General features: G+C 42.9%; 1 protein-coding gene across 7 annotated transcripts in view; it reads left to right on the forward strand.

The window, feature by feature from the left end:
- Positions 1–21396, forward strand: part of TUT4 (terminal uridylyl transferase 4) — a 106491-nt gene continuing 85095 nt past the window's right edge. For 3 of the 7 annotated variants that reach the window (XM_029618822.1, XM_029618825.1, XM_029618823.1), the window contains exons 1-9: positions 6–258; positions 1168–1796; positions 2833–2999; positions 4602–4718; positions 5082–5259; positions 7157–7245; positions 8154–8205; positions 17444–17513; positions 18910–19036. In XM_029618822.1, the coding sequence (XP_029474682.1) occupies positions 1274–1796; positions 2833–2999; positions 4602–4718; positions 5082–5259; positions 7157–7245; positions 8154–8205; positions 17444–17513; positions 18910–19036 (1323 nt within the window). In that variant the 5' untranslated portion in view covers positions 6–258; positions 1168–1273. Of the gene's footprint in view, positions 259–1167; positions 1797–2832; positions 3000–4601; positions 4719–5081; positions 5260–7156; positions 7246–8153; positions 8206–17443; positions 17514–18909; positions 19037–21396 lie in introns of all 7 variants that reach the window. The other 4 variants (XR_003859048.1, XM_029618827.1, XM_029618826.1 and 1 more) reach the window with 3 other exon arrangements.

Raw genomic sequence — 21396 nt, forward strand, 5'->3', positions numbered from 1 at the left:
CCTCAGCGTGCCGGTTACGTGCTGCGTGCGTCCCCGCGTTCAGTCTCCCCCTCCCCTTTCCTTCCCTTTTCTTAACCCCCTGCCCCCCCCTCCCTCCCAGCACCGGCGTAGCCGAGGAGGAGATATTGGGGCCCACGGCAGCCATTACCGTAGCTGCCGCCGCCGCCGCCCCCGCCTCGCGCCTGCAGCGGCCGTTGCCGGTGGCTGGAGGAGAAGGCGGCAGCAGCGGCCAGCGAGCCCCCGCTGGAATGTAGCAAGGTGCGTTCTGGCTAGGGTGGCAAAGCAGTGGGGGGAAGGCCCTTGCCCCCCGCCTCCGGCGGCGACGCCAGGAGTGCATGTTGTGATTGTTCTTTTCAGAAGATGCGCATGCCGCTGCCGCTTGACGCTGGTGTTCGTATTCTGGGCCTCCGGTGACGGCAGTATTTATTTACTAGTATGCCATTTGTTTTGATCCACTTGGAAGAGCAGGGTTTCAGCACAAAAGCCCCATGCAGCTCTTCAGGGCCCTCAGGCTGACACTTGCACGTTACTGGCCCCTTGTTTTCAGTTTGTTTTTTTTTTTTTTTTTTTAAAGCGGGGCGGAATTGGAATGGGCACTTCAGTGTTAGGATTGAAGATGATGATACTGGAAGATTTGCCTCGTTGCTAATGTGATTCACCAGGTAGTAAAGGTTGAGGACGCTTATTTAGAATATATTTTATAGTTTGTTTTTTGTAGGGCATGTTAATAAGATATGTGTTCGTCTCTCTCTAGTTTTTTTTTAACGCTAAAGGCTGATATAAAACTAACTTCACTAAATGATTTTGTTGTGAATATTTTTTTAGGAGGTTTTCGGGCGTTTATTTATCAATCGGACTATAATTTTAGATTTCTGTTGTGTAGCAGTTTGAGTATTATAGTTTTTTCATGAGCTTAATTAGCCACATTTGAACAGGAAATAAACCCTAAGCTGTCTCTCTAGGTCATAAATTTCAGGGATTGACCTAGTCAGGTTAGAAGTAAAAGCTGAAGTAGTACAAACCTGCTATATGAGGAGTGGCTTGAAATATTCCTCTTCATAATTTGTACTTGCTTTTTAAACAGCTCCTGTAGCTTTTTTTTTTTTCCTGATGTGAGAATAATGAGAATAAATAAGTAGTGATAACTTGTACTGTTTTCTTCTCCAGGTAACTGGCTCCCTTGCCTCAACAATAGAACTAAAGTAATTTGGGTCATTCAAGAACTGCTTTTTAAGTAATCTCAAAGTGGTAGAAAAGGTAGATTGTTATAATAATGGAAGAGTCAAAAAGCTTGAAAAATGGGAATCATGAATTAAAGAAGTCTGCCCGTGCTGGCCATGGTGATGGCAAAGGTGTCAGAGTTTTAAGTAATCAGAAAAGCAAACACAAATCTGAGAAATTTGTTAAAGACACTGGGAGCAGTTCTCCAAATAGGATTAGTAGCAACACAAACAAACAAAATGATGGATTTTCAGATAAACCAGGAGAAATAAAATCATGTACAGTGAACACCCCTAATTGTATAACTGGATCTAATGGCTCGGGATCAGACCATCAAAGTCATGAAAGAGGAAAGAAGCTGTTGAGTTCACCGGCTGCCACCGAAAACATGACATCAACTGCAGGAAAACAGAAGGTTGTAGAAAGCTTCCCCAGCAGACAAGATACAAAAGATGATGGTAGTAAGGAATTCCCACAAGGCATCTCCTCATCTGAATGTGCCTCAGGAACTCAGAAGTTGAAAACAATGAGTGTTACAGATGATAGCGCAACAGAAGACAAAGCTGAAGATTTGGGTAAGGTTGGATTATACTGCAGCATGTTCACTGAATATTCCTATTTATTGTTTAATTTATGATCACTTGATATTCTTTTTTTTCCCCAAAGATGATCTCAAGGCATATTACAATACATTTAAATTAAGAGGCATTAGAACAGCTTACATTCAAATCAGAATTTGCAATTAACATAGAATTGGAATCCAGCTTAGGAAAACCCATTTGTGAATAGTTTCAAGATCCAGTTGTGTTCCTGTTGTGTATAACAGTCTGTATGGGTTCAGGAAGTTGTATCAAAGATATGGCTCTTAGGGGAAGGCCTGGCTGAAAAGCAATGTGTGCCTGTTGCACACATTTTAGCCCTCAGAAATGAACGCCTACCCCAGAGCAGGCGTTATGTTTTGAGGAACCCCTAAAGTTGACAGAAAAGCAGAAAATACTGCTCGTAAAATTGTCAGTTTTCCTAACCCACTGACAGCCACCTCTCCTGGGTGCCCTCTGCTGAGGGAGACACTAGGGCACACAGTTTCCCCCTAGCGCCTCCTTTTTACCATGGCAATCCGTTTGCATGTTGCATCGGGCACCCCGGAGAGGTCGATCGGTGCGCGTTAGGAGAGCGGGTGCTCCATCATGAGCATCTATTTGCCGCGTGCTGATATTGCATCGGCCTGAGTGGGACTGTCTAGGGTACAGCACAAAACAGAAACTGGGGAGTAGGAATCCACTATATGGAAAATGACAGCAGATAAGGTCTTTAAGGCCCATCTAATCTTACCAGATTCCTGTTGCAGTTGCCATAGACATCATCTGAATACAGAAAGCACTGTAAGTGTAAAAAATCGCACAACCAAAATGACCTTTAGAAAGAGGAAGTTTTTTTTTGTTGTTGTTGTTGTAATGTACAAATCTTCACTAAACGAGACTGTCTACATTTTGCAATCTCAGCCCCTGCTTCCCAGTCTCCCTTCTACATGTTTTGTTGTGCTCTTACTTACCTGCATAATAATACAAAAAAAAATAAATTACAATCTTTTTTTTTTTTTTTTTTCTGCAGCTAAAATGAAGAACTCAGTCTCAAATAGCAGCATACCTAATTCAGACACTGATAATTTAGAACATGAGTGCAAGATTGATGAAGCTACTTCAATAGCAGAACAACAGCTGGGCTTAAAACAGGCTGAAGAGCGACTGGAAAGAGATTACATTTTCAGACTAGAAAAGGTAATCAAGCTTGCCCAAGTACACGCAAGAAAAAAGTGAAAACTCCGTAGATTGCCGTGTGTAGTTTTGGGGGGGGGGGGGAAATTGTACGCCATAAGTAATGTAACGGCATGCTCATTAGTGTAATTCCTGTCACTTAAATGCAAGAATCTATTGGCTGAGTCTTGTGTTTACATAGAGGATGTCTATAGATCTATTAATATTATGCTAATCCAAAAATACTTGCTTATAGTGGATCATGTTAGGATAAAAAGTAGGTGGTTATCAGCAGAAGCATGATTCATTTAAAGCCATTAAGTAACACTGATTGAAAGCAAAGTTCTGAGTTCTTAGAGATCAGTTTTCAGAGCCATTTACAAAGATAGGTAGGCAAGGCTGAAAATTGCTTCTGTCAGCCAGGCTGAAAAGTCTGTATTGGCCTGCTTTTAGTTGGACTGGGTGGAGGAATTCCCGAGGGCAGATTATGGAAACAGCGTGCATAGATTCGATTTATTTATAGAAAAGTTATGAATTGCTTTCCAGCTTTCACAGTGAAATCTTTCAAAGTGATGTACATAGTTATAAACAAAAACAGCAATACAATCATAACAAAACAATGCAACATCAAAATACAAAACAGCTCATCAAATCTACAAGCATGATTTTCCTGCAGATTTTTGCAAGTGCAAAGTCCATAGGTATTCTTAGCCCACTGACCCTGTAGGCATTCTTCAGAAATTGAAAATTAGCTGCAAGGTTTGTATTGCAGATTTTGTAGCTATGCGGTGATTTTGAAGATTTTTCCATATACGCTGGTGAGAGAGTTTGCACGCTTGGGCTGACTCTTTGGCCTGGTGGTAGAGGTACATGCAGAAAATCTGGCACCTTTCGGGGCTATTAAACTTCAGGTGCACCATGGAATTGGTCTTCCCGGGGCTCCGTGTGGCAGCATGACTGGATGTTGTAGAAGTGATCCTTGGGGGGGGGGGGGGGGGGGGGGGGGTGTCATGAAACCATCCTCCCTCAAGGAGGCTTCTTGGCCATCCATTTGAAGTGGTGCATTATTATGAAATACTTAGGTGCGTGGGTGCTTTACATAACTAAAAATCTTATAATTGTTATAAGTAGAGGTGAATGATGCAGTCTTAACTGAGCCCATATTTTTCAGTTTCTTAAAACAAAAAAAAATAGGGGGAAATAGTTGCTAGAGCCAGCATTTATTGCCTGCACAAGAATAGCTGCCCTGCTAGATCTGTTCACCGATTCAAGTCATGCGATTGCTGTTCCAGAGATCTGGCCTTGGCCCTTTGTGTGTAGTGGTACTATATAGCCTTCACAAGGTCCAGTGTGGGCAATCTGGATTTATTCAGTGAAACAGGTCCACAAAGCATAAACGAGTTGGATACCTGTTGTGCACGTTCTTGTGAAGGCAGTGGTATCCGCACAGCCGGGTTGCCAGTCTGGCACACAGTCACTGGGGAAATGTTTGCTAACAGGTTTCTCAGTAGCTGCAAATGAACCTTTGACCTTTTTTGCTACAGTGTGAGATTTGTACACATACATGAGTTTGTTTTAGTTAAGCCAAACATCTCTCTTGATTTTTAACGTTGTTGGCTTTTCCAGCGCTCTCCAGAATACACCAACTGCCAGTATCTATGCAAACTCTGCTTGGTTCATATTGAAAATATTCAGGGTGCCCACAAGCATATAAAAGAAAAGCGCCACAAGAGAAATATCATGGTAAGTGTCTTCGATGTGGGGAAAAAAGGAGAAGAGAATTGGTCTTGCGGAGCATCTAGTTGTACGTTATGGTGTTAAGTGCGATAAAAGAACAGTCTTTTGTGGATAAAGGTTTTATCATTTGATTGTAACGACTCCGTGCTGTTCTGATTTCTTTTTGCTTGTGGGTTTGTAAATGTGTATTTCATCTCACAACATATGTTTCCTTTTCTTTGTTTTGCATTTGGTGATTAAAGATGACAATGTTAGTAGAGGTGTATGTGTTTATATAATACGTAGTCTTTTTCCCCGAAATGGATCCATCTACTAGATGGATACAAAGTGAAATATTTTTTACCTTTTTTGCTTTCAAACATTATGTAGGAAAAACGGGAAGAAGATGAATTGCGCGCCCTTCCACCTCCTACTCCTGCGCAGGTTGCTGCTCTGCAGTCTGTACTGATGGAAGCAGCAAACGAACAGGGCATCTCAGAAGATGACTTCAGAGTGCGGCAAGAAATTGTCAGTGAGATGGAAAAGATTGTTCAGCTGCACTTAGCAGGTATTATTGGTCTTTTTATTCTTCCGTTGTCGTAGGAAGCGTGCTTCATCCCCTGTCAGTTAAGTCATGGTTTAGGAATATAGTGATATGTGTGCTTGAGACTGAGACCGACATGGAGACTGTGATTGACCCAAGACACCGAGTCTTTGGCAATGATCATTCTTGCACCCAGGACCTCCATTCATTTCCTTTCTATGTGTTCATACCCCATTAGATTGAAATCTTCTGTTTTGTCTCCTGTGCTGTATAGAGTCAAACTATAATTACAGGAAGGAGGAATAGCCTAGTGGTTAGAGCAGTGGGCTACGAACCAGGAGACCAGGGTTCGAGTCCCGCTGTCGCTCCTTGTGACCTTGGGCAAGTCACTTTACCCTCCATTGCCTCAGGTACAAACTTAGATTGTAAGCTCTCTGGGGATAGGGAAATATCTACAGTACCTGAATGTAAACCGATCTGATATCTCAGATCGAATGTTGGTATATAAAAATAATAAATAAAATACTTCAGGAAATCACAAAAATATAGAGTACAATAGATGCCTGCATCGTGTGCGCAATGCACTCAATGAATAAGCCTTTGATCTGCCAGAGATGGAAATCCACTGAACTGTCATCAGTCATGTATATTAAATCTGTGGTGGTACATAATAAATGTTAGTATGGTGCTATCGGCATACAAAGAACGGTACAGAAAATGTTCTCAAACTGTTCTTGAGAGGTCAAACATTTTGTAGTATTTGTTGAACCCTTTGTTCATAAATATCCTAAATCATAATATAGAACAGTCAACACTTCAGTCGTATCTTCATTTATTCACTTATTAAATTGCTGGACCAATTTTTTTGAATCCAAATGTACATTTATTCAGTTATTGCATTATAATTGCTGGACCTCAATATCATATATAACATCAAGCATGCTAATTACACCATGTCCCCTTATATTATACTAAAACCCATAGAAAAAAGGAAAAGTTAGAAAAAGAAAAACAGACCATAGAAATGCATATAATCCCAATACCTCTTATCACAAAAGTATACCTGTGAAACCTCTGTTCATGCCAGTAGTGAATGAAAGTATGCCTTCATGTACATTCCTTTCTTTTCCTCACTTGGCTTCTGATTTCCTTCAGGATCCAGTTTAAAATCTCTCTCATCACCAAAATGATAGATGGACTGGCACGATCTTATTTAATAGATCAATTAAGGGTTTACCATCCCAGTCCTACTGCTGGCCTCCACTGGAAGCTCTCCTGAATATCCCAGCGGGCTGGGACTAGGAAGGAGATTAATTTCACTTGTCGAACACTTGACTTGGGGAAGTGCGCCTCTGTAAGATTTTCCAGGTTTTAAGAAGTCCTTAGAGTTCCCCCCTCTCCTAAGGAAAGCTTTTTGGTGCTAGAATGGTTAAGCAAGCTTAGTTATGACCATTGTTACTCAGGAAAGTTTGGGGTTTATAGATCAGCTGCTGTTTCCCTGTACCTATCCAGATCAGTCCAGACTGTGGTTTTTATGCTTGTAGCTTTATACTGTTATGTCATGTTTGTTTTTTTATTAACTGTTTGAACATTACTTTGGATAACAAATGGTAATGTGATTGAATGATATAAACATAATTTAATGAATGTAATCTATTTAAAAAAAAAAAGTAAGATAGTAAGACATAAAAGTGTAGAGATGTCATATTTAATAGAACAAATCCAAGTATTATCTGTTTAAAAAAAAACCCAAACAAACCCAGATATGGAGCAATAGATAACTTTTTGGTTAAAAACAATTCCTTGCTTTAAAATATACAAATGCATTTTATTACTGGACTGCATGTAAGTGCTGGTTGATATATATATATATATATATATATATATATATATATATATATTTTTTTTTTTTTCCCCCCAGATTGTTCATTAAGAATGTATGGTTCCTGTCTGACTAGATTTGCCTTTAAAACTAGTGACATCAATATTGATATAAAGTATCCTTCTAAGGTATGTGGACTGGCAGATTACCTATATCTTTTGTTTGTTCCTGGTTTTGTTATTTACATTTAATATTATATGGAGCAATGGCTCAGCCCATATTTGGATATCTGGGGCCCACTGAAGGTAAACTAAAAAGTCCGTAAAAGCTAACCCCTTGACACATGCTAATGGTACAGGAGACCCATGTTTGTCTCTTCTGTCCAGGGCTCTATGAGAGCCGGGCATGCCTCTAATGTGCAGAGCACCTGGAAAGGAGCTGCAGAGACTTCCCTTCTAGCCCTTGACTAGTAAGGGGCTAGCTGGATCACCTGATAAGTAGTCTAGGGGTGGGGAAATATTTTGCTGCGGATAATTTGCATTATTTGCATTCATCATAGCCTTTAAGACTCTGGGAATAGTATTCTTCCCCCAAAGGCACAACCAAAGCGGGTTGCCCTTTGAGAGTTCCTTTGGGAGTGACCTGGAGGGTTAGGAAGCAATTTGAGGGAGATTGGTGAGGCAGGAATGTGGGTTTAGTTGTCTCTGTCCCTTTTAAGAGGGATGGGGCAGGAATAGATTTTGCTTCATTTGTAATTTTACTATAGGATTTCCCAAACTATCTTGACGACTCCACAACCAGTTGGGTTTTCAGGGTATCCACAATAAGTATGCATGAGAGAAATTTGCATGTTATAGGTTTCCAGGGAATACCTATTTATCTCATGCATATGCATTGTGGATATTCTGAGGGGGGGGGGGGGGGGTCACCTTTTTTTTTGTGTTTTGCTATATTCTGTCGTATTGATAGCTTTGGTTGTAAGCTTCTCTGGATCCTTTCTGGAGGAGGTGGCATATAAATCAAAAATGTAATATTGAGAAATTTATTTGTGTACTTTGGATCCTAAAGGTGTCCTTTTCTTCTGATTGCTTTTTAGATGAGCCAGCCAAGTGTTCTGATACAGGTGCTTGAGGTTTTAAAAAACAGTGGTGAGTTGTTTTTACATTGTGTGTGTTCTATTTTTTCTTTTCCATTTTAGGTTCCCTGTACGTACCCGGATCAGTCCAGACTCCTGGGTTTTGCCTCCCCTCCAGCAGATGGAGACAGAAGTTTTAACGGACTCTGCCCTATACCCTGAAGTGCCACTTAGTCTGTCAGTATTTCTCTGTCTCCAGCAGATGGTGGAGGTGCAAAACCTTTAGTCTGGGTTTAGTGTTAGGTTTTTAGTTGGTTGGTATTTGTTCCTTAGGGAATCTTAAAAATATAACAGAAGGCTAAAAGGACAAGGATTTAAAAAAAAAAAAATAAAAAAATATAGATATATATATATAGATATATAGATATATATATATATATATATATAGAGATAGATATCTATCTCTCTATCTATATATATATATTTATATATAGATAGAGAGATAGATATCTATCTTTAAGCCTCCCAGGGGGGTTGCTAGGTCCTGGTGGGACCATCCCCCATGGTAGCTGAGGCTCTGGGGCAGAGGGTTGAGAACCTTGTACCTGCCTGCAGCTGAGGGTGATACCGGGGGGCCTGGTTCACTCACCCTCTGAAGGTCTGCACATAAGAAAAAGATCAATGCCGAGGTGATTTATTTAGTTTTTTCAGCCGGCCCGGCGGTCTCTTTCGGGCTCCCCTTCCTTCTGGCGCTGTTTTCCCTGTCCATTTCAGTACCTACGAGCTCCCGGGGGTTTGGCTTCGCCACACTGGTTCATTTCTCGGGCCCGATCCTAATTTAACTCTGGGGTCATGCCTCGTAGTGCGGCCTGCTCTGCGTGCCGGAATTTGTACCAGGTGCTTGTCTGGCGGTGAAGGCTCTTCGGGGGAAACCGATTCTGGCGAAATTGCAGCGCAGCAGCTCTAGAGCACGCAGGGACCCTGGAAGGGCAGAATTGCTGCAGCATTCTCAGGACCCTTTTCTCCTCAGCGCAGGTACTGAAGCCTTGCTGCAAACATTCGGAGAGCAGGAGAAGGCTGCCCTGGGGGAGGGGAGCTCCCTGCCACCTCTTTCGCCGTGTCCTGCTACCCCTGGGGAGGGCGACTTGCAGGCAGCTCAGATCTCTTCCTCTGACGAGGAACAGGGGAAAGACTCGGATGAGTTGTCTTCCTCGTTCTACTCAGAGTTTGTTTTGTTAATGCAAAAAGCCTTCAAAGCACGGAAAGCAGCAAAGAGCCAGGGTACTAAGATACCCCATGAGGTCCCGGCGTCTGTGGGGACGGGGAAAGAGCCCTCAGCACTCCACAAGCATCCCAAGGCACACGGTGGCATGGAAGCCTCCAAAGCCAAACGCCCTCTCCGGTCCCTTTCCTGTCCGGGGGACAGTTCGGATGCGGAGGGGGCGGATGAAGGGGAGTCTCCTCTGCAAGCCCCTGGTAAGGGACCGGATGCGGATCAGGATCTCCAGCTCCAGCCGGCCAAACAAGTAGGCTCGCCTCTCGTAGAAGGCGATGATCCCAAGGTGGTCCGACTGTTCCGAAAGGATGAACTAGGTCCGCTTATCCCGGCCGTTTTGGAGGAGCTGGGCATAGAGGTTCCTCCAGAGGATTCACGGTTTAGGACTATGGATCCGGTGATGGTGGGGCTCAAGGGTCCAGCTTGATCTTTTCTGTTTCATAGGTCAGTTATGGATCTTTTGTTTAAGGAGTGGGACACTCCGGACCTTGTCTTAAAGGTAAGTCGGGCTATGGACAAGTTATACCCGCTTCCGGAAGAAGCGCCTGGACCTCCTTAAGGTCCCTAAGGTGGACGCCATGGTCTCGGCAGTGACCTAGAAAACCACCACTTCCCTGAAGGATTTGCAGGATCACAAATTGGAATTGCAACTTAAAAAGATTTTTGAGGTTTCAGTCCTAGGGGTCCGAGCCGCTATGTGCAGCAGTTTCGTGCTACGAGCCAGTCTCCGCTGGGTGCAGGATTTGCAAGCCACGGCATCTCTTTCTGCAAGTGAGCTGGTGCAAGCAGGGCGCCTGGAGGCAGCGGTAGCTTACAGTGCTGACGCGCTTTATGATCTGTTACGGACGTCTGGCAGGACTATGGTCTTGGCCGTGTCAGCCCGCAGGCTCCTCTGGCTTAGACACTGGGCGGCGGATGTTTCAACTAAGGCTCAACTGGGTTCCTTACCCTTCAAGGGTAAGTTGCTGTTCGGGCAACAATTGAAGGACATGATAAAATTAGGGGAGAATAAAGTCCATAGGTTGCCGGAGGATAGACCCAGGACGAGAGGATCCTTTACTCAACGGGCAAGATTTCGGGGAAATCGCCGGTTTCGCTCTTCACGGTCCGCCAGTTCATCCTTTCGACAGGGTCCTGGCCACCAATCTTCTTGGAATCAGTCCTTTCGAGGGTGCTGGCCTGCCAGAGATGGAGCCCCACAATCTCATGGGGGGGTCCCAAGTCAGCGCAATGAAGTGAGGCCAGTCCACTCTTCCTTCCCAAGAATAGGGGGGAGGTTATCCCTTTTTCTAGAAGAGTGGACAAACTTAACCTCAGATCAGTGGGTCCTCAGTATAGTAGAACACGGTTACGTGTTAGATTTTGCTTGGCCGATCCACGAGCGGTACATGGTTTCCCCTTGTGGGTACCACCAAAAATGCCGGGCGGTACAAGACACTCTGCGGCGGTTACAGGACCTAGGCGCCATAGTTCCGGTACCCGCAGGAGAGCTCAGGCAAGGTTGCTACTCCCATCTATTTCGTGGTGCCCATGAAGGAGGGCACCTTCCATCCCATCCTAGACTTAGAGTGTCAATCGGACTCTAAAAGTACCTCGTTTTCGGATGGAAACTCTTCGCTCTGTGATAGCGTCTGTACGCAAAGGGGAATTTCTAGCGTCTCTGGATCTGACAGAAGCTTACTTGCGCATTCCTGTACACCCGGATCATCAGAAATATTTGCGTTTGTGATCCTGGGGCATCATTTTCAATTTTGCGCTCTACCGTTCGGTCTAGCGACGGCGCCCAGAGTCTTCACCAAGGTGATGGTGGTTGTGGCAGCGGTCCAGCAAAAGGAGGGGATTCTGGTACACTCCTACCTGGACGATAGGCTGATTCGAGCGAAGTCAGAACACCTTTGCAGAACAGCGGTGCAGAGGGTGCTACAGATGTTGAGTTCGTTGGGTTGGGTGGTCAACCCCGACAAGTCACCTGGTTTCCTCCCAGTCCTTGGAGTGTTTGGGTGCTCAGTTCAACACTATCCTGGGAAAGGTTTTTCTTACAGAGGAAAGATTGTCCAAGCTTCTCACTCAGGTGGAGTCCTTGTGATCCATGCCTCATCCCAGGGTCTGGGATTATTTGCAGGTCCTTGGTTCGATGGCTTCCACTCTCGAACTGGTGCCTTAGGCCTCTGCGCATATGTGTCCCTCTTCAGTCAGCCTTGTTCTCTCGGTGGAATACACTCTCCGAACAGTTTCATCTTCTCCTCCTAATGACGGATTAGGCACGGTCCAGTCTTCTTTGGTGTCTGTGTCCAGACAATTTACGGTGGGGGGTGGATTTGGAAATTCCCTCTTGGATAGTGGTAACGACTGATGCCAGTCTCTCCGGGTGGGGAGCGGTTTGTTAAGGAACGGCAGAGCAAGGCCAATGGACAAGAACAGAATCCTTCTGGTCGATCAATCTGTTGGAAACCAAAGCTGTTCGGTTGGCGCTGCAGGCCCTCCTTCCTTTAGTAGAGGGACGCTCAGTGAGGGTACTCTCCGACAAAGCGACAACGGTGGCTTACATCAATCGTCAGGGGGAACCAGGAGTCGTCCGGTGGCGCAGAAGCTCAGCTTCTAATCGGGCAGAGCAACACCTCTACAAGATTGCGGCCTCTCACATTGCCGGGTTGGACAGTGTGCAAGCCGATTTTCTCAGCTGCCACCAGTTAGACCCAGGGGAGTGGGAACTCTCCAAAGAGGCCTTTCGTCTTCTGTGCACACGCTGGACCATGCCTTCCATGGATTTCATGGCAACGTTCCGTTATGCCAAGGCTCCTCAATTTTTTTTTTTTTTACATTTATAAATTTTTATTGGCATAGAACATTGACAATATATTAGTTATCCACTTCAGATAATACCAAAACCTGATTTTAGCAATCAGTGCTATAGCGGATCCTATACATCATAAAGAAACGCCATTATGGTTTTAAGTGGGATCAGGATTACGCCGCAACTGCTTGTTGCCTCTATTCACCCTTTGCCACCGAGGAGGATCTTCTCTATGGCTGGTATCTCTGCAATTTCGGAGTATCCCCCACCTCTTTAAGAACTTGAGGCCTCTGCTGGTGATTTAAGGCGATGGCTTTCCCCCTTCATGGAGAAACTAATTCCAAAGGGGAACAACCATCTGTACCGTATGTTGTCTTTTCACAGGAGATCAGTTATAGGTTTGAAGTCCCGCCTTCTCTTGATAGTAGTCTGTGAAAGATCAGTGAAAATCATGATGTCATGCCATTGCCATTTCCAGGTTGTTTGTTGCCTTGCAGTCGCTGCGATTTTATCCTTAACTGCAAATTCATGGTAGCAAGCTATTATATCTTTCGGCTTGTTATTGAATTGTGGGCCCAATACTCTATGTGCGCGAGCTATTTTTACCGCCAGGTCTGGTGCCGATGTCTGTGTAGCTGCGCCTTCTAATAACATGGCGCTGATCTGAGCTACTACTGAGATGCAGTCTTTGTGTTCGGGCAGCTCCGGTATGCCTCTGAATTTTAGATTATGCCGCTTAGATCGATTTTCAAGGTCTTCAACCTTTTCATGAAGGCGCTCGAACTCTAATTGCAGGAGATTCAAGTTTTCACGATTCACTTTGATGTCCTCGCTATTAGTTTCCGCCTGAGTTTCCACCTCAAATATGCGGCGGCTATTTTCTGCTATGTCCCTTTTTAGTTCCTCGATCGAGGTCATAATGTCAGTGGTATTAGTCGATATATCTTTTTTTTAAATCGGCGAACCAGATTTTCATTTCTGCCCTTGTTGGCAGCTCACTTTCATCCGAAAGCGGTCCTTCTGAGTCGTCACCCATATCGGATGTTGCCGCCATGTCAGCTCCCGGGGACTCACCTTCCACGGCTAATTTATGATACGAGTACTTCTTAAAATCAACAGGTTTTCACCAAGTCAACATCTGCTGCGTTTATGTCAGATACTTGGAGCAGGTTGAGAGAAATTTGACCGCTGGTGTGCTGGATGTGAGGAGATTTTGTCTGTTGTCAGAGGAAGTTCAGTTTTAAGTGGCCATCTGCTGGGCTGACATCACTTCCTGTCTCGGCTCCTCAATTTTTCATTCAGCGACGGGAACCAGGAGCAGAGGGGGTAGATGCTCTAGTCCAGTGGTTCTCAACCCTGTCCTGGGGACCCCCCCAGCCAGTCGGGTTTTCAGGATATCCACAATGAATATGCATGAGAGAAAATTTGCATGTTATGGGGGCAGTGTATGCAAATTTTCTCATGCATATTCATTGTGGATATCCTGAAAACCCAACTGGCTGGGGGGGTCCCCAGGACAGGGTTGAGAACCACTGCTCTAGTCCTTCCCTGCCAAAGGACGTTCTGTTATACGTCTTTCCACCATGGCCGTTGGTTGGAAATGTTCTGCGCCACATCGAAGCTCATCCGGGCAAGGTGATATTTGTGGCTCCAGAGTGGCCACGGTGTCCGTGGTTTGCCAACTTTCTGAATCTAGCAGTGGACAGTCTGCTGAGATTTCGGCTGTCTCCGAATCTCCTGCAACCAAGGCCCTGTTTGTTTTGGAGAGAGATCACTTTTGTCTAGCGGCATGGCTTTTGAAAGGCAGCGATTAAGGAGTAAGGGTTACTCGAATGCGGTTATCGTCACGCTCTTACATTCCTGTAAAACTTCTACCTCCATGGCGTATGTTAGAGTTTGGGGAGTGTCTTCATGTCTAGACCACGAAGTGCAGCCGTACAGGACTTCAATTCCGGATGTTCTGGATTTTTCACAGGCTGGGTTAGCCAAGGGCTGGCGTTTAATTCCCTACGAGTTCAGGAGGCAGCTCTTGGTTATTTTCGTGGAAAGGTGCAGGGGGTTGCACTAGCATCTCATCCGGATGTGGCTCGTTTTCTGAGAGGGGCTAAGCATTTGCGTCATCCTGTCCGGAACCCCTTTCCTTCGTGGAAGCTCAATCTGGTTCTCAGCACCCTTTGTACTACTCCTTTTGAGCCATTGAAACGAGCAACCCTGAGAATCTGACATTGAAGGTTGTTTTTCTTGTGGCTTTCTCCTCAGCAAGGCGTGTTTCTGAGCTTCAGGCCTTAACTTGCAGGGAGTCCTTCTTACAGATTTCTGAAGCAGGAGTCTCCTTAAGAACAGTTCCCTCTTTTCTCCCAAAAGTGGTGTCCTCCTTTCATTTGAATCACAGTGGAGCTCCCTTCTTTCTTGGGTCTGGATTCTTCTACTCCAGAGACTAGGGATTTAAGGAAGTTGGACGTAAAGAGGGCGTTGTTGCGTTGCTTGGAGGTCACGAACGGTTTCCGTCTTTCAGATCATCTGTTCTTCTGTGGAGTGGACCCAGGAGGGGTCATAAAGCTTCAAGGGCAACTATCGCACGCTGGCTAAAGGAAGCTATTGTTTCGGCTTACCTTGTTCAGGGCCGTCCGATTCCGGTTGGTCTTAAAGCTCATTCTACTCTATCGCAAGCGGCCTCGTGGGCGGAATGTCAACAGGTGTCACCGCAGAGAATTTATGGGGCGGCTACCTGGAAATCTACACACACTTTTGCCAGGCATTATTGTCTAGATGTCCGGGCCCTTGAGACCAGTTCCTTCAGGGCCAGTGTACGCCAAGCAGGACTCTCAGTCCCACCCTGGTTAAGGAAGCTTTGGTACATCTCAGGAGTCTGGACTGATCCAGGTACGTACAGGGAAAGGAAAATTGGTTCTTACCTTCTAATTTTCGTTCCTGTTGTACCACTGATCAATCCAGTCCCGCCCATGGGAAAACGGAGAGCCCGCTTGGCCGGTAATTGGTCATATTTCTGCAAGTTTACCGAATGCTCCCCTTTTCAGGGAAAAGAGTTTGGGCATGGTTTCATTCGTTGGAGGTTGTTTATGTGGAAGCTATGCTTTAATCTTTCTGCTTGAGTACAGTGTAATACTCAGACTCTAGGTGGCACCTCAGGAGTATAAGACGGAGTCTGTTAATACTTCTCTGTCTCCATCTGCTGGAGGGGAGGCAAAACCCAGGGGTCTGGACTGATCCGTGGTACTACAGGAACAAACATTAGCAGGTAAGGACTAATTTTACTATAATTTTCTTCATCTTTGGTCAAAGAGCTTCAGGTGCTCTATCCACTGAGGTGTCCATTCAGGATATTGAGGGCTGTTAGGGAACAAAGATTTCACTGGACTCCTTACACCAAGCCCCTCTAGATAGGGCAGCAGAGACAGCTTCTTCAACTTGGGAGGACAATTGCTGACGGAAACTGGTGACCAAATCTGTTTGTGGTCTCCACTAGATCCCTATATTTTACCATGCTGGTGCATGTTATATTCATGCAGAGGGCCTTGTTCAGATACACACTGACTTCCTGACTCTGAGCAAGGAGCTCTCTGTGTGCTGCTGTAAAACCAGCTTTTATCACATTAATATAGTGCAGAGATGTAATTAAGTGTATGTGAATCAGATGTTCCTATGAAGACTTGGCAGCACTTTTGATTCAGTTGGTCACAAATGTTTACTTTTTTGTGCCATTTATATGCTACCTGTAATATTACTGCTACTACTTATTTCTAATGTGCCTCGAGATGTATGCAATACTATAGAGAGACATATAAGAGAGATAGATCGAATATGACTTAGTATTTAATTAGATACTATGATCTTTGCTTAAGAGAATTCTTATGGTTTTTATTGGAATACGGATTTATTTAGTCTTATTAGGGTTTTAGGTTGTGTTTTGTGTTTGTTTTTTTTATGGTTATGGTTTTTATGTGGTATATTACTAATAGTTATATGACTTGCTATGTATTTTGTTTTTAAGATTTTGTTTTTGTACATCATCTTGAGCATTTGATGGAAAGGCAGTTAAAAAAAAAAAAATGGAAATAGTTACATTTTACTGCTGTTAAAACTCCACCGAATGAAAAGAAAATGTGATGTTGGTATGAACTGTTAAGCATAAATATGAAGCCCCAACTAATTGTATTGCCAGATGTATTTATGTTTAAAATTATTTATATACCGCTGTTACACCCAAAGGTGGTCAAAGCGGTTTACATAGTTGAGTTACATACATAATAAAATATTAACATAAACTAAAAGCACTAAAATGAAAATAAAACAGGTTTTGATTAGGAACAAACCAAGAACATAAAAAAACTATGCTAGAAAATAATGGAGATATCATAGTGGAAGTTTGAGAGCCGTGGGGAGGGGAATTTAAGAATTGGTAATGGCGTCAAACGCACTCCTGAAAAGAGAGGTTTTCAAACTCTTTTAAAACTGTTGGTAATCTGTCTCAGATTATCAGGGATTGCATTCCAGATTTGAGGGCCAGCGACAGAAAAAGCACATCATCTTGTGATAGCTAGTCTGGCAATTCTAATTGTGGGTACTTGTAGTTGTTTTTTGTGCATTGAGAGTAAATTTCTGTTTGGTTGGGCACTTAACCACGTAGAATTGTCATTGTACATTATTATGTATAATGGAATATAAGCTGGGAGAAATATGATCTCTGCGAGAGATGCCCAGTAAGGATCCAAGCCGCTGAATTCTGGGATAGCATTATCCTAGAGACCAATCAGGAGTGAGTTACAAGATGAAAGATGGCTGGAATGTGTATGATTGGAGGTAATGGCCAAGCTGGGTTGCACCAGTGTTCCATCTAGCCCAGCATTCCGTCTCTGACGGTAACTTCAGCGTCAGCAGCGCCCAACAGACCTAAAACCCTTGAATCCATGGCAGCTGATTTCATAGTTTAATTGTCAACTTATTTACCCCATACATTAGTAGAAATTTTTAATTGTGGATAAGCTAAAGTAGTTTACCCAAGAAACTGAACTATTCAGATGAGCGTTAACACTGATTTCAATTATAAATTATTTCTGGAAAAAGTAGAGTTCCTGTAATATACATCTGTTTAAAAATGTATAAATAAATACATCCCCAGAAAAAAAAATTCAAACCATAAGCCATATGTGTGCATTGTGTCATTTGATTGATGAGCATGATTACAATGTGACTTTCTTTCCCCTTCTCTCTCTTGTGCAGCTCTTTATTCAGATGTGGAGTCAGACTTCCATGCCAAAGTTCCTGTTGTCTTTTGCAAAGATATTAAAAGGTTGGTGTTGTGACAAAGAATGGCAGGAGGATCGTTTTTCCATAGGGATGTGCCAGGTTTTCAGTGTCCAGGGCTCAGTTATTGTCAGCATGCTTCTATGAGCAGTACACCTGGGGACATTCCAGTGAGAGCACGTCGCAAGGAGATGGGACATCAGTTTACATGCTGCCTAGAAAAACAAGTTTAATTTTTTCTCTGCAGAAGATCTTTTTGTTCATTGTCAGGCAGAAGGTAGGCTGTTTTCTTGCTCACTATAGTCAGAAGAAATAGCAAATCTTGAACTTTTTTTTTTTTTAATATCCTGGGTGTCAGTGCCTGTGAGATGAGGTGATTTGTCCTTTGGAACGAGGGCAGATAGCTTTCAGAATGGACTGAGATCACACAAAGAAAAGGAAAGCCAGAATGAAAGGTTAGATGAAGTCTAGATAATGGGAATGTGCTCATGGAGAAGAAACTGAGAAGGCTTATAGAATTTGCCTGGCTGGAAATGATTGTCGTCATCTTATACCTGACTTGTTAAAAAGGCAAAGATTTGCAGAAATGATCCTCTGTCTGGGATTCTGAACTCAGAATCTGGAGGCACTTCTGCTCTGGTCTGGGATACAATTTTACACTTTGAAGATGGCAAGAGCCTGTCAGCCATTTGCACTCATGCAAGTTGAATGGAATAACATGGCCTGCACAGATTTAATAAAATAGAAGCAGCAGTGTTATTGTTGTTCCTAAATAGAAAAGAGATTGTCTGCTGCCGCTTAGTGTTTGCCTGAAAATAAGTGAAATGGGTATTTTAACTTGTTCCAGCTGCCTGTTATGTAACAGCACCAGCGAACAATCTGGGGGTAATTTAATTGGCAATTAGAAAAATGCCTTTTTTTACTGAGTAGTTATTAAAGTATAAAGTGTTTTTTTTAAAACCTTTTACTTAAATCAGTAAACAGGGGTGAGATTCATATCAGAATCCTAAGCAAGCATCACACCAAGACTAGTATAAATTTAGCATGAACAGCTGAAGAATGGAGGATGTAGCCATCATGAAAGTTGCACATTCCTTTTATCCTAACAAACTGTAAAAATGTAAGAGATGGGACAGAAAAGAGAGGAGACATAGGAATAAGAGCAATGGGTAAGCAAGACAAGTTTCACGCAGAGCTAATGGAGCCGACGTTCTGAAACCTGTGCAAAAAAAAAAATTACCCCTGTTAGGATCCCCTTGACACAGGCTGAGATTTTGGTAGGGATTTCACATTAAAGATGGGACACACCCATGCGTGCATCCTATAAGCCGTCTTCTCTTTGAAAAGTTGGCAGAAGACTAACTTACTGAATAATTGAATTAGTGCCACTGCTTTGGACTGTGTTTATACTCTCAAACTCTTTTGTCCCCCCTCATTGGCAGTGGCTTAACGTGCAAAGTGAGTGCTGGAAATGACGTAGCATGCCTTACTACTGATTTGCTGTCTGCAGTTGGCAAGCTGGAGCCTGTTCTTGTGCCCCTAGTGCTGGCTTTCCGTTATTGGGCTCGGGTAAGTTGTTTGTTTTTTTTTTTTTCTTAATGTGAGGTTCATTTAAATTAGCCGTTAATGCAAGCCTAATTCATATCATGATACTTTTTCTTTGGACCAACTGTGTGAGTTGTCTTTGAATTGTGTTATCTTTGAATTATTCTTAGGTTTGTAAAATAAGACACGAGACCACATAAATTCTGTATTCGGATGAAGTAATGAACTGTGTGGTTGCAAAAGCTCATACTGCAGGATCTTGGGTTTTTCTTATGTTGATATAGTAAAACAGGGGTGGCCAACTCTAGTCTTTGAAAGCCATAAACAGGCCGGGATTTCAGGACATCCACAATGAATAAACAAGTAATAAATTTGCATGCCTCTGGAGATGGCCACCCCTGCAGTAAAAGGATTACAGTCTCTAAGACCAGTATGGCTATGGTTTGACTTAGGTTCTTGCTTGATCCTGTAGTTAGGTTTAAATTGTAGAAAACTTTTTTTTTTTTATTAAATTATATATGTTCTTTATGGGCTAGATGCAAACAATCCTATTCAAAAATGAAGTGCTTTTCAAATAGTCCTATTGTGGGTCAGGTGATGCAGCCTTGAGAACAGAACATCTCCTGTGACATCCTGCAAATAAAGTTCTTTTTTTAAAGTAAGGCTAGTGAACTGAAAGATACCTGCAGATTTTGGTAAGTGGTTTGCTCCGTTATTGAGGGCCGAGCAGGTGACTCCCCTAAAAAAAAAACAGGTGACCAAAAATAAATCATTTGGCCGAAGACCCTGTTTTGAAGGAGTTATAGGGGCTCAATTCTGTTTTGGTATATGCAGCCAAATTGGTCTGGGCCAGAATGAATAAGCTTGCTGCTGTTTGGAAGCTGAAATGGACTGGAAACCATTTTGAATAATATTTCTCAGTTCTTGCCTCCTTTCAAGAAGAAGCTTGATAGACTGTAAGATGTCTTGTTGTACTGGAGCAGAATGATATGTCACACGATGGGGGAAAAAAGTTGCCATACCTGTCATTTATGCTGCACATTATACCATCGTTTCATTTTGGAAGAGTTCCTGAATTTAGTGCACAGCAGTGTCTGGTTTATGACCTCGTGACCACTGAAAGCTTGGCTCCATGCTGGCAGGGAAAAAGAGGATAGAGTGAAATGCGCGCCCCTTGCTGTATCTTAATGTATTTCATATCTACACTCATTCTTCCCTTGCTTGTGTCTCAAGTCTACGAGTGTTAACTTGAATTATTACCATTGTTTGTGTATATCTTCCTGAACTGTATCATCAATGTCTAAGAAAAAGTTTAATGTAAAAAAACAGTGGTATTTTTGTATTTAAAAAATCCCGTGTTTGATTTTATAATTGTAGTCTGGACATTTCCTATATTTAAAGGGGTCACTGACTGATAGGGTTAGTAAATTGGAGTGACAGCAACAAACTCTGTTTTTAGGAACTTTGTTGTGGCAGGATAACAAAAAATGAGTGGGATTTTTTCAAAAATTTAACTAGTGTCTTTTCAGTGGCAGCTCAAGGTGAACTGCATTTGAGTACAATATTTATTTATTTTATTTATTTATTTATTGTTTTTGTTATACCGAGTTTCATGATAGGCATCACATCAACCCGGTTTACAAATAACAAGGAGTGTAAAGCATAACGTAACGTAAAAAACAATATTTTCAATAAGAACCTTGAACTTTAAATACAGTGAATCAGAAAAAGGGAGAGGGAAAGTTACAAAAAAACAAGGAAAATAAACTTGGGATGGAAGGGGAGAAATTGAACAGCACAATATTTACATTTCAGCCTATTGATACATTAGAATAGCAAGTGAAAAAATAAGACTATGAAACGGTACATAGGTAATCAAATGAATAAATATGACAGTTGTGAATGGTAATAGTATGATAAATATTCAGCAGGAATTAGTGAGAGAGGGTTTGAGGTTGGTTGATTCGTGTTTACATTCCATTATTGCATACGAGTTCGTGCTAGTGAGAGGAGGTTTTATTCAAGGCTTGGAAATGCTTTTTTGAAAAGCCAAGTTTTTAGTCTTTTCCTAAATGTTAAAGAGCATGGCTCTTGTCTCAAATCAGGTGGGATCGAGTTCCAGAGAGCTGGACCTGCTGATGAGAAGGCTCTGAGACTCAAGGATTTATGTTGGTAGGTTTTGGCCTTTGGAATTTGGAGTGACTCTTTGTAGTGTTCCCTGATAGGCCTGGCGGAGGTGAATTTTTTAAGTGGTATTTGTAGGTCAAGTTGCGTGTGTTGGTTGATAGTTTTGTATATGATGTTAATGGTTTTGTACATGATTCTATAGTGGATCGGAAGCCAATGGAGGTTTTTGAGAATAGGTGAAATGTGGTCAATTTTCC

The sequence above is a fragment of the Rhinatrema bivittatum genome, chromosome 10, assembly GCF_901001135.1.
Source record: "Rhinatrema bivittatum chromosome 10, aRhiBiv1.1, whole genome shotgun sequence".
NCBI lineage: Eukaryota > Metazoa > Chordata > Amphibia > Gymnophiona > Rhinatrematidae > Rhinatrema > Rhinatrema bivittatum.